General features: G+C 16.1%; 2 protein-coding genes across 6 annotated transcripts in view; one reads left to right on the top strand and one right to left on the bottom strand.

Moving 5' to 3' along the window:
* Positions 1-14,363, top strand: part of LOC108000123 (protein PFC0760c) — a 33,917-nt gene extending 19,554 nt beyond the window's left edge. For all 4 annotated transcript variants that reach the window (XM_017060301.3, XM_062081556.1, XM_017060302.3 and 1 more), the window contains 4 exons: positions 4,086-4,369; positions 5,139-5,408; positions 6,784-7,068; positions 14,172-14,363. In XM_017060301.3, coding sequence (XP_016915790.1) covers positions 4,086-4,369; positions 5,139-5,408; positions 6,784-7,068; positions 14,172-14,318 — 986 coding nt within the window. In that variant the 3' untranslated portion in view covers positions 14,319-14,363. The remainder of the gene's footprint in view (positions 1-4,085; positions 4,370-5,138; positions 5,409-6,783; positions 7,069-14,171) is intronic.
* Positions 1-19,247, bottom strand: part of LOC108002410 (putative phosphatidate phosphatase) — a 141,714-nt gene that overhangs the window by 10,649 nt on the left and 111,818 nt on the right. The gene's annotated exons all lie outside the window — the stretch shown is intronic.

Below are 19,247 nucleotides of genomic sequence, written 5' to 3'. Positions count from 1 at the left end.
TAATTATTCTTACTCTATACTTACTATATTTTCCAATTGCCAGTAAAATTGGATCGAATTAGAGAATTTAGAAAATGATAAAATATACAATTAATATTTTGTTTATTATAAAATATTTATTTTAGAAATTTCTTATTTTAGAAATTTTAATATAAGATATTATCTTATATAAAATATATAAAATATAGAAATTAAAATTACCATCAATATTCAAATACTTTTGAGACTAACTGTATTTCTCATCGTTCGGATGAAAGTGGCTGGAACAAGATCAACGACCGGGGAGAGTTTTTAGTGGACACGAGTAAGGTTGTCCATATATGTTTTACATGTACCTAGATAGGTCTGTAGGTGAATAGGAAGCAGGTCGTGGCCCAGATCGAAGACCAGTTTAGCTTCGCTGTAGGATTCCGATATACCGTTAACATTGTCGCTCTTTCTTACGAACTTAATTCATTGAGGTCGGCACACGGAAGTTTTTTTCGTGTCCATTTATCGCATAGCTTAACGCTAGCCGCAAGATTTATAAAACCATCCACGGCGTATATAAGTGGTTCGATTGCTCGAGCATTAATAGCATTAATTTGATTTGAGTGTTTAGCATTAAAGATATTACTTCGGATAAATTGATCTGGAAATTGTATAGAATTGAAGAAGAATAAATCGATATGTTTTATTATTCAATTAATTTAATAAGTGTAATATTATTTTTAAAAAGTTTTAATTTTAATTTAGAACGTTATTACTATTATATAAAAATTAATTATATGATTTTTAATGTTTTCTCTTTCTATTCATTTGGATTATAAAATTATATAATTTGAGGAAGATTTAAGACTGAAAAAGTCTAAGAGTAAATATAAGAATAATGTAATTGATGTTATTAAATTTTTTTCCATTTATCCAAAAAAAATAATAATACAAAATATTGAACAATATAAATTATATCATTAAATTTTTAATATTTTTTTTTTTATAAGATAGGATTATAAGATAGATAATTGAATTTTTAATCTTCTATTTTCACATATATAGATTTCAATAGTTCAAAAAATAAAAAAAATGATAATATAGATAATTAAATAATATATTAAAGATTTTTAAAATTTTAATAGTTTTTTTTTATTAAAATTTAAATCATAGAAATGATAAAAAAGATTTGTTTTATATTTTTGTTCTTTTTACAAATATGGATTTATAAGATAAATTATCTTTATTCAATGAAATGAATCAATGAAATTAATAATAGATAAATTTTGTTATTATCTAATAAATTGTGTGATTAATTTCGTAATTTTTTTTCTATTATCTTATTATTTTCATTTATAGGATTAATGATATTTATGATAAAATTCGAAAAATGCTATAGATCTAATTCTTTATTAATTAATATACATAAAACTTTTTTTTTAAATTTAATAATTAAATTCGTATTTCAAGTTGTAAATAATCGTATATTTAATAAAATATTTTTTATATTATATAAAATATTACGAATATTAATTTAATTTAAATAAAAATATCATTATTTAAAATAGATAAAAAAAAATATAGAAAATATAAAAAAAAAAATAAGTGAAATAAAATTTCATTTTATACTAATGTTATTTTATGTTTTTAAATATTTTGTTATATATATTTAATTAAATTAATTTAATTATAATATTTTCATAATTAATTAGAAAAAGAAATAAAAACATAAAAACATAAAAAATATCAAATATAATAAAAAAAATAAAAGTATTACTTTCATTTGAAATATTTTTGCTATTAATCTTAATAAAAAAATATAATTCAATAGTTATTTTTAACTATTTTTTTTATATTATTTTATAATTTCAATATTATAATTTTTAAATGTTATATTTATTTTTTATAATTTCATGAAAATGTACAAAAAAAATAAATCTTTTCATTACATTTTCATAATAAACAAAAAAATTTAATATTTAATATAATGAAATTTTTTATATTTATTTTCATAATTTTCTATTTTAATAATTTATTAAAATATTCTAATTATTTATATGTACATATATAAATATAAAAATTAAAGTAATAAAAGAAATTAAATGTTATACGTTAAAAACTTCTACTTTAAAAGAGTTTTAAAAAAAAAAATTTATTAAAGAAAAAAAATAGGTATATTTCAACACATTTATTACATCATAAGTATTTCACGTGCATATTTTAATATAAACATGGTCACGTTTCATGAAATATACAAATTTGACGTCAATGCAAATATTGATAATATCTAATCTTAAAAAAGATACAATTGAACAAGCAGTGAAATATTTTAGACAAAACAAACTATTTTATCATATTAACAATGTTCTTTATCATAACATTTCATTTTTTGATTTTTCATATATCACATTTTTCGAATTTTTATTATATATTAAAAAAATATAATAAAAATTATTTCTTATTTATATCTTCTAATATTAATAGAAATATAAAAAAAAAATAAATTATTATTTTATGAAATAAATTATTAAAATAAAATATATATATAATTTTGAAATCTATTTATGATAAAAAATATGAAAAAATATAACAGTACAAAATGTACTTTTTAATTATTAAAATATTTCATATAGTTTTTCATTTATATAATTTTATTCAATATTTTTTTATTCAATGTAAAAATTTTTTTTCAAAAATATATTTTATTATTTATTATTATTATTCTTTTAAATAAATAATAAAATTTAAAATCTTCAATTAAATTATTTTTAAAAATTATTTTATTTTACATAATAAATCTTTAAGTAATTTTCATAACTGCTTAATAATTTTCAATATTTTATAAATATTTTTAATAGATTTTTATTATATAAGTACAATTATATAAAAATTGTTAAAGCATTTTAAGTGATTTACTGTTAAAATGATTTCTTATTATTATTATATTTAATATATTTAAAAGTTTTTAAAAAATTTTCATTAATATTTAAACTTATAAAAAATATAATATATAATGTATTTATAATACTTATATAATTATTCTTACTTATATAATTATAATATATTCTTTATGGTTATAAAAAATCAAAAATAAAAATAAATATTTTCTTTTTATCATAACAACTATTTTAAAAAATAAAATCTAATATCGTTTTTCGTTTTTTCGTTATATGTATATTGAATTATATAAAATATAAAAAATAAATACTATAATACAGTACAACATAAATACTATAATACTTTCCAAAGAAAGTATTACAATGTATTCTTTGAATTACATATTCATTAGTTTTTTAAATAGTTGAAAGTGGTGAATTAATTAGAAATTAATTCTAGAAAATATCAAATGACTTTGTTTTTGATACGATTAATCAATAATCTATTACACATGTTATTAAAGAATATAATATTTTTTGTAAAAATGAAATCAAGGATAATAATAGAACTTTTTATAACTTAAATATCTTGATTTTAATTAATTAATCTAATAAGTGCATGACTATGAATTCCTATAGAACAGACTTTAATATTGTGAAATAATATTTTAACAAGAGTGATTTTAATAAATGTCTAATTATGAATTTTTATAATACAGATTTTCAAATATTTCGTTATTCAAATTCTAATGTGAACAAGAATTGAATTTTAATTAATTATTAATAAGTGAATAATTAAATTTACAATTTTTTGTTTTATTATTTTTTAATTTAATTTAGAATCTGTAATTTCTTTTTTTATTATATAATAATATTATATTAAATAATAACAACAAATAATAATAAATAAATTATAAAAATTTATTAATTCAACTTTGATTTTTATTTTTTGAAAAATAAATTATATATATTAAAAAGGAAATAATCTAATTTTACAAAACTAAAATTATTTCTAAAAAAAATTTCTAATTAAATATGAAAATATGATATGTTTTATTGAAATAATTATAATTAATCATAATTATTTGTTTTAAAATTATATTTAAAAAATGTAATTTTTCGATATAACAGAGATAATTTAATACTTTTAATATTTCATTTGAATTGATATTTTCAAAATTAAAAAATTACACGTGTAAATTTATATATTAATAATATGTGTGTAATTGTAAATTTCAGGTATGATGGATTCGCAACCAAATAATGATGTATCATCGATTTATGTGGCGAAATATAATCGTTTCGTGGACAATATTTTAGGAAGGATTAATAAAATCTTGCGCAGTAATTACGACCCAGTTACTGTGAAATTAACCAACGCAAATGCTAAAACGAAATCAAACAAACACAAAAATAAGAGTAAAACAAAGAAAAATAATAAAAGTGGAACAAAAAAGAGCAATTTGGGAATAATTGTGGTATCCACAGAAAAAACCATCCAAGAAATTCCCGAAATCACACAAGTAAGTTAAATTTTATAGTATATATATATGTATATGTAATATATATATTATGATATCATTAATATGATTATTAAAAAATATTTTATATTTATTTTATTAAATATTTATTCTATATATATTATTATTTATATAATATAAATATATATAAATATATATTTATAATAAATAATGTAATATTCGAAATATAAAGCATTTTCGAAATCTTCGAAAAAAATTAAAATGAAATTAAAATACGAAAAAAATACGAATCAAATCTAAATATCAATTATTACATATTTAAATGTTTTTTTTTAATTAATATTATTAATTTAATTTTTAGGTATTTATATTATTATTATTTATTATCTATTTAATATATCAAATATTTAAATATTTTAAATTATTAATTTGATTAATATTGATATATTTAATATAAGTATTTGTAATAAAAGCAAGATATTATTTAGAAGACAATTAATTTTCAAGAAATATTTTTATTTTAAGATTAAATTCTTTTGAATTTCTGAAGTTATTATACAAAAATATGCACATAGTAATATGCATATAATAGATAAATAATTAGCTGATTTATTTTAAATAAAACATCTGATATATTGAAAATTATATACATATAGTATATAAGGAGAAAAATTACTTAAATTTTTTATTTATTTTTATTTGAAATTATATTTATTATTTTGATAAAATATAAAAAATATTTATAAATCATATTTTCTTCAATATAAAAAAAATAGTAATTAAAAAATTAATTATTTGAATTAATTTATAGAAAACAATAGAAACTACTGAAAATACAATCATGTCCGTTAATATTGAAAAAGAAGAGCCTAATACTACCATATCTGAATTTGCAAATATGGAAATTACTACAAACAGACAAATATTTAACTCAAGTACCAAGAAATTAAAGAATATGCAAAATACAAACAAACGAGTATCCAACTTAACAAATCAAACTAGCAAGAAATCGAACAAAACTCGTGGTGAAACGAAGAATCAAAAAAAAACAAACAAACAGAATAACAACAACAAAAATAAGGTAATAATTATAATTTGCTAATAATACAAACATCATTTAACTATTAAAATAGAATATACTAGACTGAATTATTTATTGCATTTACAAATACTTTTAAAAATATTAAAAATAAGTTGTGTTTATTTATTTATTAACATTTATTTTATTTATTATATGCATTCCATTTATTATATGTATATAAGGAAATTTTTGCACATTATAGATTCATTATAAAATAGATTCATTATAAATATTAGTTATATAGTGGCTCATTATAATAATGAGAAACACTTGTGAATACATTATGCAATCAAAAATATTCTATTCTTCATTTTATAAAAGAAAAATATAACAAAGAATCATTTGTGAAACCTGTACAATATTGTTTTACAGCTTTAAATGATACATAGTGGATTTTATTTGGAATTATTCATTTTTATATATATCAATTCATGAAATATTTTTTAAAAAAATATCAAGAATGGAAATTTCTTTTTTTTTTTTTTTAGATTATTATAAATAGATAACTTTTATTAAACATAATCAATCATTTCCAAAAAAAAACTAAATGTAATGAAGAAGAAGAGTTTTTCACCTTAAAATTATGATTTTTATAAAATCAATATTTCTTATTTTTCTTCTATTCTATTATTAAAAAGAATAAAAATAATTATTTTAGTAATTAAAAAAAAATTTTTTTATACTTTTTGTATTTTTTTACATCACAAAGTGACTTTTTAAATTATCTAATACTGTACATTATAAAATTTCTTAAAATATCATTAGCATAATAAGAAAGTAAATAATAATTACTAAGAGATATATAGAATATTAATATTACATATTTATTATTAAAGATATCTTCCACGTATCATTAAAGATTTAAAATATTAAAAATTAATATTAATATTAAGTAATAAATTTGTTAATAATGGCCGAAAGAATATAAAAATTGATATATAAAACTATTGATTGAAATTTATTCATCAAATTATAAACATTAAAATTTTTTTAGTTAAATTTTTGATTTTAATTTAACTTTTTTTTAATTAAGTTTTTCTATCTTCATCATACTACTATCTCACTCTGTTTCGTTTCATTTAATATAAAATAATATATTTATATATCTATTGACATTTTTTTCTAACTTTTATATCTATTTAGCCATTTCAATATTAATTAAAATTTTATATAGATAAAACTTAAAAAAAATTCAAAAATATATATTAAAGTTAAAAAATATTTATTATAAACATAAATTTCATAATCATTAAAATATGAAAATTATAAAATTAATTAAAAAAAATTATAATTACAGCTAAAAATGGATTAAATATGTTTAATATTTTTTATAAATTAATAATATTATTAAATATTATTTCTTTTAATTTTCCAGACAAAAAAAACCAAAAAACCAAAAGCAACACTTTATGGACTTGCAAGCCTTAAAAGATCAGGAGATGTGTCAGTAAACATGATGAGCGATCACACTATGATCAAAACGATGTTTACTCTTGGCCCTCTTATATTGAAGGTCGAAAAGGAATTTGGTAGGGCTGCAAAAAAAGAATTGAGAAGCGCGACTGCAACCACTGCAGAAATGTCAGGAAAATTGAGCCTTCGAATTCTTCATGGTGGTGCTGCTACTCTTAATTCCATTCGAGTTTTACAACCTAAACAAGTAAGTTGATCAACGAGTACTTTTTTGAATATATTGCATGGATAAAGAATCATAATAATCATGTACAAAAATTTATGTATGATATTTTTCTCTTGAACGTTTATTTAATTTTTATTAATACTTATCTAAGTATTATTATTTACTTAAGATAAAATATAATAGTTTACTTATATTATATTTATTTATATTGTACTTATATTATATTATGAAAAAATTTTTTAACTCAATCGATTAAAGATAAATTATCATTATTCATTATCATTTTATATTTTAAATTTAGAATTTATTCATTGAAAATTATTGAAAGTAGATATCAAATTGGATAATATCAAAAATTTGTTACATAGACACAAAGCTTAATTTTTAAAATTCTAAAAGTAATTTTCAGTATATGGCATAAATTTTTCAAAAGAAATTGATGATAGAAATATTTGCAAAGGAATTAAATTTATTTAAAAATTTTTTTTTAATTAATTAGTTATTTTAGTTTATTTTTAACTAATTTAAATAAAAAGCATAAAATTAAAATATTATTTTCTTAAAATTAATGTTGATAAATAAAAAGATAATAATTTAGTTTTTTATAATTTTTTATTTTAAACTTTTATGTGTTAAAATTTTTTTAAAAATGATTATTTTATATATGTTAAATATTTTTTTTATTAAAAAGATTATTATAATTTATATAAATTTTATTATTTTTTATTTTTTTGCAAATTTAATTATCACGTGATTTATCTGGTTTCATTTCAAAACTATAAATATATGCTCAGAATTGTTTAAAAATATTTTCAATTCTTTCTTTTTTTTTCATTTCATGTCTTTTTCTTTTCATGTCTTTAATTATAATTTACTTTGATAATTTTTCTACTACTTTTTTTTTCTTAGCTATTCTGTTATTTAATTATTATCATATTATTTTCAAAAATATATATTTATATATTTCCATCATCTTATTTATCTTTCCGTCATCGTTCTTATTTCTCTATTATTGAATTTATCAATTTCATAATAACTTATATTTTTTTTTATGAATTTTTTAAATGACAATACATATGATATAATTGTAATTATATTCAGATAAAAAAATTATTATTCTAATTATGATAATTAATTATAATATTCTATTATCGAATTAGTAGGAAGATAAAAAATTCGAATAAAAGAATTTTATAATAGAATTCAGACTTTACATTTTAAGGAAAATAATACTTATAATATAATATAATAAATTGATATAAAAATGGTTTTTATTATAAAATTTTAAAATGGAATTTCATATTTTTTTAGAGAGAATTGTCAAATTACATATGTCTTTAATTTTTTGTATTTAATAAAATGTATATTTTGTAAATTTTTTATTTCTATTGTTTTCAAATTTTTCAATATTATAATTTATTATATTATATTACTTCTATCAATTTTGTAATTCTAATCATTTTCTAATTTTTTAAATATTCCCAATTAGAATAAAGAATATATAGAATATAAATATATAGTTCGGATAATAAAATATTCAATTAATAAAATATTCGAATATAAAAATATTTTGTTATAAAATTATAAACAAAATTTTTTAAAAATCAAAAAAATATATTTTTAGATTAATTTTATCACTTGAAAAGAATATTCTATTAGAAAAAAATTAAATCTATGTATAATCCATTATATTTTACAAAATTTCATTAAATTTTAATAACACATTTGTTAGTAAACATTTGTTAGTAAAGTTTATAAGATATAAATATATAATATATACAAAGACGTACTAATAAAAGTAATTTTACATAAGTAATTATATAATAATCTGAAAGGAAAATCTCAAGGGAATGAGAATTAAATAAAATAAGAAATTTTAATTTATGAATTTTGTGATAATTTTTTCGGAAATATAAATTTTCATAAATTTCTTATAATTGAATGATATGCGCAAAAATATTCTATTGTGTATAATTTTATTGTAAATATGATCTATTATATAATTTAAATTAAATCTAACAATTATATTTAAATATTTGTAAAATATCCCTATACGAATTTTATAAATGATTCTTTATTTTATATTTTTTTATTATAGTTATAAAATTTTTTTGATTATTTTATATTTTTTTATCATAATTATACAATTTTTTTGATTATTTAATATATATTTATCATATATTTATATATATTATTTCATTTCTTCAATTCAAATTTAAAATAACTTTATAAATTTACTTTTATAAATAAATGAAACTATTATATATTATCACTATTTTTAAAACAAAAAATTGAAAAATGAAGTAAATAATAAAATCAGATATAATATTACAATTTATATAATAATCAATTATTCAATAATGATATTAAATAATTAGATGGTGAATTTTTATGCAAATATATAATATTTTTTATATTTCATATTTTATGTTTTATATAATGTTTTATATATTTTATATAAAAGATATAAATATATATTTTATATTCTTTTCTGATATTAATTTTATTTATATAATAATTGAATAATAAATAAATTATATTATTAATAAAATTTCTAGTTATAATATGATATTGAAAGCTAGATAAATTCTGAATCAGTTTATTGTTAATAAAAAGAGTATTTATATATAATATTAAAAATAATATATTACATGAAATTGTCAAAATGATTTCTTGTTCAGTTAATTTCTTATTTAAAACAATTAACATATAATTTATTAAAAAATCGTGAGAAAATTTTTACATAAAAATATATTTTTATATAGATAAATCTACTAAATAAAATTACTGAAAATATTATAATTTATATATAATTAATATAGTAAATAAATATATAATTTGATAAATATATATTTTTAATAACACAATATTTTTTGACATATTAATTAAATATTTGAACGTATTTTGGCTATATAAAAATTCACAATTTAATAAGTAGTAATTAGATATCTATAAATATTATTAATATATTATTGATTGGATGAAATTTAAATCTACGAATATTCTTAATATATTATGAAAATTAATAAATTTTGAATATTATAATCACAAAATCTTATGGTCATTTTATTATTTTCAACTTTTTAATATTAGAATATTACTAAAATATTTTCAAACTTTCATTATAGTATAATCATATTATATCTAAGGTTATCTCTATTCCTGACATTTTAAGTTTAGTTTAGTTTGTTGAATATCTTTCATTGATATAAGAATTTCCTTTTTATTTCATGAAAAATTTTTTTAATTTTTTTTTAATCACATACGCAAAATATTATCTGAAATATTTAAATTTTTTTAGTTCTCAAAAAAATTGTTGAAAATTAGAATCCATTATTAAGTAACATTTAACAATAATAATACAAAAATAATTAAGATAATCTATTACTATTATTATTCCAGATAATCATTTAAATTATTTACATTTTTTTAATTTTTTAGAATTCATTAAATTGTTTTAATTAATTTTTATCAATTTAAATATGTAATGATGAATATTAAATTTATTAATTCATTATTAATTAATAAATACTATACAATAATGAGTATTAAATTTATTGATTCATTATTAATTAATTAATACTATAATTTATTAATTCATAATTTATTGAATATAATTTAGCAAAAAGATTGTAAATGTTTATAACATTTATAATTATTATTTATTTATAAAAATTTTTGTATTAATATAAAATATATTTTCATCATAATTTAGAAATTAAAAAGATTTCAATTTATTTTAAAGAATTAAAAGAATAAATAATAAAAATATTATTTTATAAATATTAAGATAAAGATTAATAAAAAATTTAAAAAAATAAATTTTAATCCCTTTAAATTTGCTACTTTTCTAAGTTTAAGATATATTGGTATATTAAACAATAAAAAAAGGTTATTTAATATTGAATTATAAAAGAATAAAATTTTTTTCATTTTTAAATGGTTAGATAATTAATCATTTTTAAAACAATAATCAAACTAATTTCCTAAAAAATATATTCTCTTTAGTTATATGATAATAATAAATATTTATCTCACTTTTCAATATGTAACTTTTCAATATCTAACTAAATGCAATATATAACATAAATAGAATCTAATTTTTTCTTTATTATTATAAAAAAATAGATGCAAATTTATTTATAAAAATTTTATTTTTAAATTAATTAATTGAAGATTCAAAATTTCTTGCGTACAAAAGTTAATAATTAATAATTAGTTAACAATCTTGTCTTACAATTAATACTTGCATGATCGCATGATGTGTGATATATTTTATCATTCCGGTTTAAAAAAAAAATTGCATTTGTAAGAGTTTGAATTTTCTAAATTAAATTTCTGTAAATTTCTCCAATTATTTTCTAAAATTTAGCATATTATCCATTTTATATATAATATTTAAAATTAAACGAAAATCAATATTAATTAATTTCATTAAACATATAAGAGAATTTATATAAACACAAAAATTTCATAAAAAAAATTATTGTTTAAAATTCAATTGGAAGAAAATTACTTTTTCGAATTCAAAAAAACTCTTTTTTTTGTATATAAGATATTATATTTTATTATTAATAGTTATACAGAATATTAATAACATAAAAATACAAAAAACTAGGAAATTAAGTTTAATTATTAAATTAATTTATTATTATTAAATATATAAATTAAGTCAAATTATTAAATTTCTATTCCGTGATGTTTATATTGATTTCTCAAGTTTTTTTTGTACAAAATTCTGTCAAAAAATGTTTGAAAATAAATTTTTCAGATATAATAAAATAAAATTCATAAATGTTTTATGAAGAAGTTATGATAAAATCATATATATTATTATAAACTCTATAGAGTATCTTTATATCTTTATAGATACATGTTTAATATTATCAATATAGTATTGAATTCATTACATATTTAATTTCATGCAATATTGTAATATTGTAATTTATACATTATTTTGTGAAATAAATATGAATTTAATTTCATAAAATTATCTAGCTGAAATAAACCAATATACAAAACTATATATAAGACTTGTAGAGAATATTAATATATTCGACATTTCTGAAAATTTTTCAATTTTATAAGCTAAAAAGAAAACTGGTATACAAAAATAAGACTTATTGATTAAGTTATAAATAATTGAAATTCATGTTAAAGTGAAACAAGATTAGAATTTAATAAAAACTTTTCGTTTCTATCTAATATAATATCTTTAACTGTTTAATAAATAAATTTTAACTGATATTTTTATATTTTTATATAATTCTTTCAGTTTATCTTGGCCTGTAAAATCCATTCAAAACTATTCCACTCTAAACTATATTAACACAAATTTTGTATCAAATTAATTGAAGAAGATATTTAATAAATTATTTTTTTTAAATTTTCATATTTTTGGTATAACTTTTAATGATATATTTATTAATTTATATAATATAATTTTTTAATTTATAATTTATTAATTTATATTTATAATTTATAAATATAATTTATTAATATATATTTATTAATTTTTTATTACATATTTTAGTTTTACTTCTATCTATCTAAAACTTAAAAACTTCTATGGAAAATAACTTAGAATACTTTGTATTTTGATATTTTGATGCTATGATAGATTTCTCATATATACATATATAGATAAGTAGATAGAAATGTAGATAGATTATGTAGTTTGCGACTGAAAATTATCTATAAGCATGAGATAATTCTTTATAAAAAAACCAAGATAAGGATAGTATAGAATTTTTTAGTTTTAATTTCCAAGATAATATAATAAAATACAGTTTGTTAAATGACATATATCTACTATACATATATTATACATATATATATACTACATCTGTTATATTTACACAATCTAAATAATATTTGTGATTTATTAGGTTCAAAAAAGTGCAAACAAGATACTTTATCAAAAATAATTTATTGCATGAATTACATTAGAATTTTGAAATTTCTGTTATCGTTGCTATATGCTATGCTTGTCAAATTACATTCTCGTTAATATTTATGCTGTGACATTTTAAATATTCGAATGTGTAATTAACGTCTACTTGATGTGATTGATTCACATTTTCAAAATCTCTACTGTAAATTATAATTTTAATAATAACACTATTTTCTTGTACTAAATGATACACCGAAATCTTCAGATATGACTTTTGTATATTTTTCGTATAAAAAAATTTCTAAAAATATTTATTGATATACATTCAAATATCTACTTCTGGATTAAATAAAAATTAAATAAATATTCAAAATAAACTTTTATTGCAAAAAAAAAGGCTAATATAATCTCACGAACAAAATTATAAAATGTATAAAGTGTAAAAATTTTGGAAACTTACATTTTATATTGAAACTTATTAATCTATTGTTAATTATACATATTGTTATATTTATATCATCATAGAATCTAACTGCATATATAAATATATTAACATATTTTTAAATTCTTAATTCGATCTTCTTAGTAATTTTTAGTAAAATCTTGGTAAGATTGGAACAAAAAAATTTTATTTTTTTTCTTATTTCTTTTTAATGTAATGTTGTATGTATGTAATATTGTATCTATAACATACAATATTAATAATTATTTATATTAATAATTATTAGTTATATATTATAATAATTATTATTTTTTATTTATTTTTTATTACTACTTTACCATTAATGCTGTTAATTTTATTAATTTATTAAAATAATTTTATAAATTTATTAAAATTTATACTTACACTTTCCTCGAATTAAAAATTTTATTACTCATACCACTTATCCTTTAAGCACTCCAAGAAACATACTTTAACGAATAAAATTTTCAAAATCAAAATTATTTAAATATAACAAATCAAATCCAATCTCCAGAATAATAATATTTTACATTTCATCAAGCTAATGTTTAAATTTCTAATAGTTCATCATTACTTAATCTCCTTAATCATAAATCTTACGAAATACACTTAATAATAATATTTAAATAGCAGATGTTAATCCATCCTTATTCATAAAATTATAATTAATTTGACCGAATAACACCGGCAAAAAAATTGATTAAAAAACTACCAAGTGAATTTAAATCTTCATCCAAGCTTATTCAGGGACAATTTGTTAATTATTAGGTACGAGTAGAGAGCGCAGATGACCACGACAGAACGCGTGAATTCGTCTGGAAGAGATCATCGCACATCGCTCATTTAGTCTCAGAGAAATTATCATCTGCCACAAGGTCGATGCTTCAACCACCACCTGTAGCAGTTGCCGCTTAAATCTTTCTTCACATCGATCGATCTTAATAAACTATCTCGATAAAATCACGCTTGTCTCCTTTTTTAACAGTCTTAGATAATTGTATAACGAGTGAAGTCGGGTAATTCATATTGAATACGTTTAAAAGGACAAAATAATATGTAGAAGCAAATTTTTGCTATTATTGTGATTTTTAATAACGAACAAAAGTTGCTTTTTATATATAGTTTATAGTGATATTTAAATTGTTAAAATTTGATTGAAATTTTTTGAAATTATTTTATAAATTTTTATATAGTAATTTATAATTTGTAGTTTTTATTTAATAATATATATTATTAAATAAATATATATTATATAATAATTATAAATTATATTATATTATATTTCTATGTTATATAAAAATAATTTTGAATGAAGAAAATTGAACTGGAAATAGATTAAAAAAAAATTTGTATTATTATTTTGCAATTCGTTTATTTATTATCGCTATTTATGTGAATATGTAATATAATTTTACATATTTTGAAATATTAATAAATACAAATCTAATAATATACATATCTAATATATACAAGTTTAATATTCATATCTAATGTTTACATAGTTTAATGTTTAATTATAAAAAAAGACATTATAATTAATGGTAATAAAAATAAGAATTAAAAGTTAAAAAATATATGCTCAACAAAAACATGATATGATTGCTAATTTCATTTGATATAACTTTAAAAAACAAAATAAAAAAAAAATATTAAAATTTTGCATTATTTATAAAAATTAATTTTAAAGAAACTATCCTTCGATTTTTGTTTATTAAAAAAATATCATATTATTTTAATTTTTTCTTTCTTCTCATTTTCTCTTTCTTAATATTTATTCGAAGATGTCAGAACGAACTTTGGTATTTTTTTTATATTTGTATAATGAAATGTTAATTCATAAAATTATACATATTATATATTTGCACGATTTACATATAAAATATGTGAATCGTTGAATATATTAAATTTATAAATAAATTACCAACGTTCGTCATATTCTTCAGAATTAACCCGATTTCACTAATTATCAAATTATTAATTATAATAATTAATAATCTTATAATTAATAATAATTATTAATATAAGAATGGTTCTTATGGTAAATGGTGTTTGTTTCTCGAAAATATATTTTCTTGTTGTGGTTGGACTATTCATCGTACTATTCATCGACTGAAAATTAAATAATGAATATTGGGATGTTTAGGATAAATCAGATATTGAATATTTTAGTAGGAATAGCTGGAAATTTAATTATGAAGGATATTGGGTAATTAAGAATTAGAACGTTGAAGAACGTAAATTCTTAATTAACTTCTTAAATATTCCAATTTATAAAATATATTGATGTCTTTTTAAGTTATTTTTACAAATAATAATTTTGTTTATTGATCCTGTATTATGAAGTAATATAAAATTATTAATATTATTAAAAATAATATTAATTAAAATTATCATAATTAAATAAATTGGGCATTAATTTTTTAATGATATTGAGAGATAAAAAAACAAAAATTATGATAATATTAATAATTTTCTATTATTAGATTGCAGATATTAATGCGAATATAAGTTTAAAAATACAAAAATGAAATATGCAAAAATGTATTAAAATATTAAAAGTAAAATATTTAATATAATATTTAATAAATTAAATCTATATTATTTCCTTAATATTTGAATAATAATTAAAAATATAATATAGTAATTATTTACTTATATTTTTAAATATACTACTTATTCATTTTTTGTTTTCTTTTTACACTGGGAATTTAAGAATTTACCTGTTTATTTTTCCTTATTTTATGAAAAATTTCTTCGAAATTATGCATGATTTATAAAGAAGAAAGAATAAACCAATTTAGAATGTTATACACTTTCATTTTAAATGAATATGTATTATTTATTTATTTATTTATTTATTTATTTATTTTAATTATCTACAAATTATTCCGAAGTCTGAAATATTTCCAAGTTGCGATATTGATGTAATCATCATTTAAATTATTTTATGTTATCCCATTACTTAAAACAATTGAGTTTATATTTATAAAAGATTTATTGTATGAGTAATAAGTAAATTAACTTTTTTTTAATATTACCCCGTTAATATTTACATATTAATAAAATAATTTTAAAAAATTATAATGCGTTAAAATTTATTTACCTGTCATTCCTTTTTTTATTGAAAAAAATTTTAAATTAAAAATTTTTAAATTTAATCAGAAATTGCAGTGTAATCGAAATCACAACGAAGCCATTATGGACGCCATTGTCACTGCTGCATAGTTGGCTAAATTATTTCGTTTGTATATTGAAAACAAAAATAATTTTAGAACTTCTTTGATGCTTTCTTTAGCAAAAAGATCCGTTGCATAGTTAGATTTTTTCTGGATTCTTAATTTTTAAAATAAATTGAAAAATATTATAAAAATAGATGTATTTTCCTTTTAATTATAATTATTTTAAATGATTATTTTAAGTATATTTAAATATATTTTATAATTTAATAATTTAATAAATATATTTATTTATTAATAATATAAAATGAATAATTATCATAAAAGCACAAAATACATTTTTAAAATTGCAATTATTTTTAAATTGTTTTTCTCAAAATTTGTGGATTCTAATATGATTTACAGATTTATATAATACATTAAAATTTATAATAAATGTTTAATGGTAATTATAAAATCGAATAAAAATAAAAATTTGTCGAATAATATTATTTGTAATAATCTTAAATATCATTCTTAATTTATGAAAAAAATAATAAATAATGTTAACTATTAATCTTAAAAAAAAATTTAGTTTAAAATTTTTTCCAATTTTTATTAACTTTATAAAAAATAAATATATAAAAACACAAAAATAATGTAAAATCTCGAAAATTATGTCATTATAAAATGTTAATGAATTTTTTAATGTTCATATGCATTTATTTCATAAGAAAAATATTTAAATATATTTATAATTAAAATAGTTTCATAAATAAGAAAAAGAAATAGTTTCATAATAAAAAAAAAGAAAAATAAAAAATAAATAAATAAAAAATAAATAAAGAGTATAAATATATTTTTAAATATTGAGATCCACTTATAGTAAATTGGAGATATAATTTAATTTAATAAATTTATTGAAGAACAAAGTAATTTCAAAAATTTTTACAAACATAAAATATACTCATTAGTCTATCGTGTATTGAATCTATAATTGAATTAAAATAACTTGAATTTTAAATAAAAATATTAAACACACTATTAATATTTATCTATGTAAGAATTAATTATTGGATTGAGGGATTATTTTCTTTTTTAACAAAAAAAAAATTTCTTACATAACTACATGTTAATTTTTTATGATTATACATTTATATAATGCTATGGACGCCATACCTAGTTTGAAAATCTATATTTAAATTATTTTATATTTATATTAATCATTATTATATTATATTATTAATTAGACTATTAAATACATAATTAAAACAATCGAGCATTTAGAAAAATATTTATTATAGTATGAAAAATCTTAAATAGAATACTTTTTAGAATACTATTTAATGTTAAAAATGTGATACGTAATAATTTTAATGATACTTTTTTTTCATGAAAGTGCTTGAGATAGTACAAAATAAATAATAGAAATAATGTTTTTTTTATCTGAATGAAATATTTAATTATGATGAAATAATAATAATAATAATTTCATGTTTCATTATTGTATTATATATTTTAGAATAATATTCTTTTGATGTATTGTCAACAATATCATCAGTTCTCTATATTAGCATCAAATTGATAGTTTTATAATATTGATAATATTAAAAATATTGCTATTCATTTAGAATAAATATACAAGTAATATCAATTGATGATAAATTTGATAAACTAAAAATTGAACTAATGATAAAGTGATAAATTTTATAATAAACCAAAAATAATAACTCATAATAATGAATAAATTAATCAAGAAGTAAATAACAGTCAAAAATTTAATTATAATCTTTTTTATTAAATAAAGATAAAATTATTCATCTATTGAATAAATGTGATATAATTATCATTATATTTATCATTTTTTACAACAGAATATGATGAAATATGATGAAATTATATTTAAATTTTTTCCATAATTTATAAAATATATTAATATTTAAATAAATAATATATTTATTATATTTATTATTAATAACATATACTAATACAAGCACAATATACTAAATTTTAGTATATATTAAAATAATCAAAAATATTTTAAATGTAAATATGTATAAATTTACATTTAAAATAAAATTAAACTATTTAAAATTTTTGTAAAATTTAAATAACGAATTATGAGTTTCTTATAACATTTTCTACAAAATTAAATAAGAAAAATTATATTATTATCATTATATTATTTCTTATTACTTTATTGCTATAAATTATAATTATAAATTATAATTTGTTATATAATTTATAATAAAATTTTTTTAATACATTCCATTTCAATGATTAATGATTCATCAATTTTTAAATAATATTTGTGATCTAGATATATCTTTGTTCATACAATATCTTATATACAATAGTTTCACCGATTTTATTTCTTTTTAGATTGAAAACTGAGGGTTCTAATTTTAGATTATCTTTCTTCTTCAATTATGGTAATCACGCGTCGTTATCATTGTTCATAAAGTGCAATATTGTTTAATTTATAATTACTATTGAATGAAACAATTTATTTTATAATTTATTCTCTAAAAAATTAATTTTTAAGAGTACTCATTGTATTCAATTTTTAAAATAATATTTTTATTAATAATATAAAACGTAATTATAATCATTTTTAATATAATATTTTGTAATATTTTAACAATATATTTTATATTTTATACAATTTTTAATAAAATTAATAATGTAA

This window comes from Apis cerana, linkage group LG11 (assembly GCF_029169275.1).
Source record: "Apis cerana isolate GH-2021 linkage group LG11, AcerK_1.0, whole genome shotgun sequence".
Taxonomy (NCBI): domain Eukaryota; kingdom Metazoa; phylum Arthropoda; class Insecta; order Hymenoptera; family Apidae; genus Apis; species Apis cerana.
The sequence above is the reverse complement of the archived record's forward strand: the minus strand, read 5'-3'. Positions and strand labels throughout refer to the sequence as shown.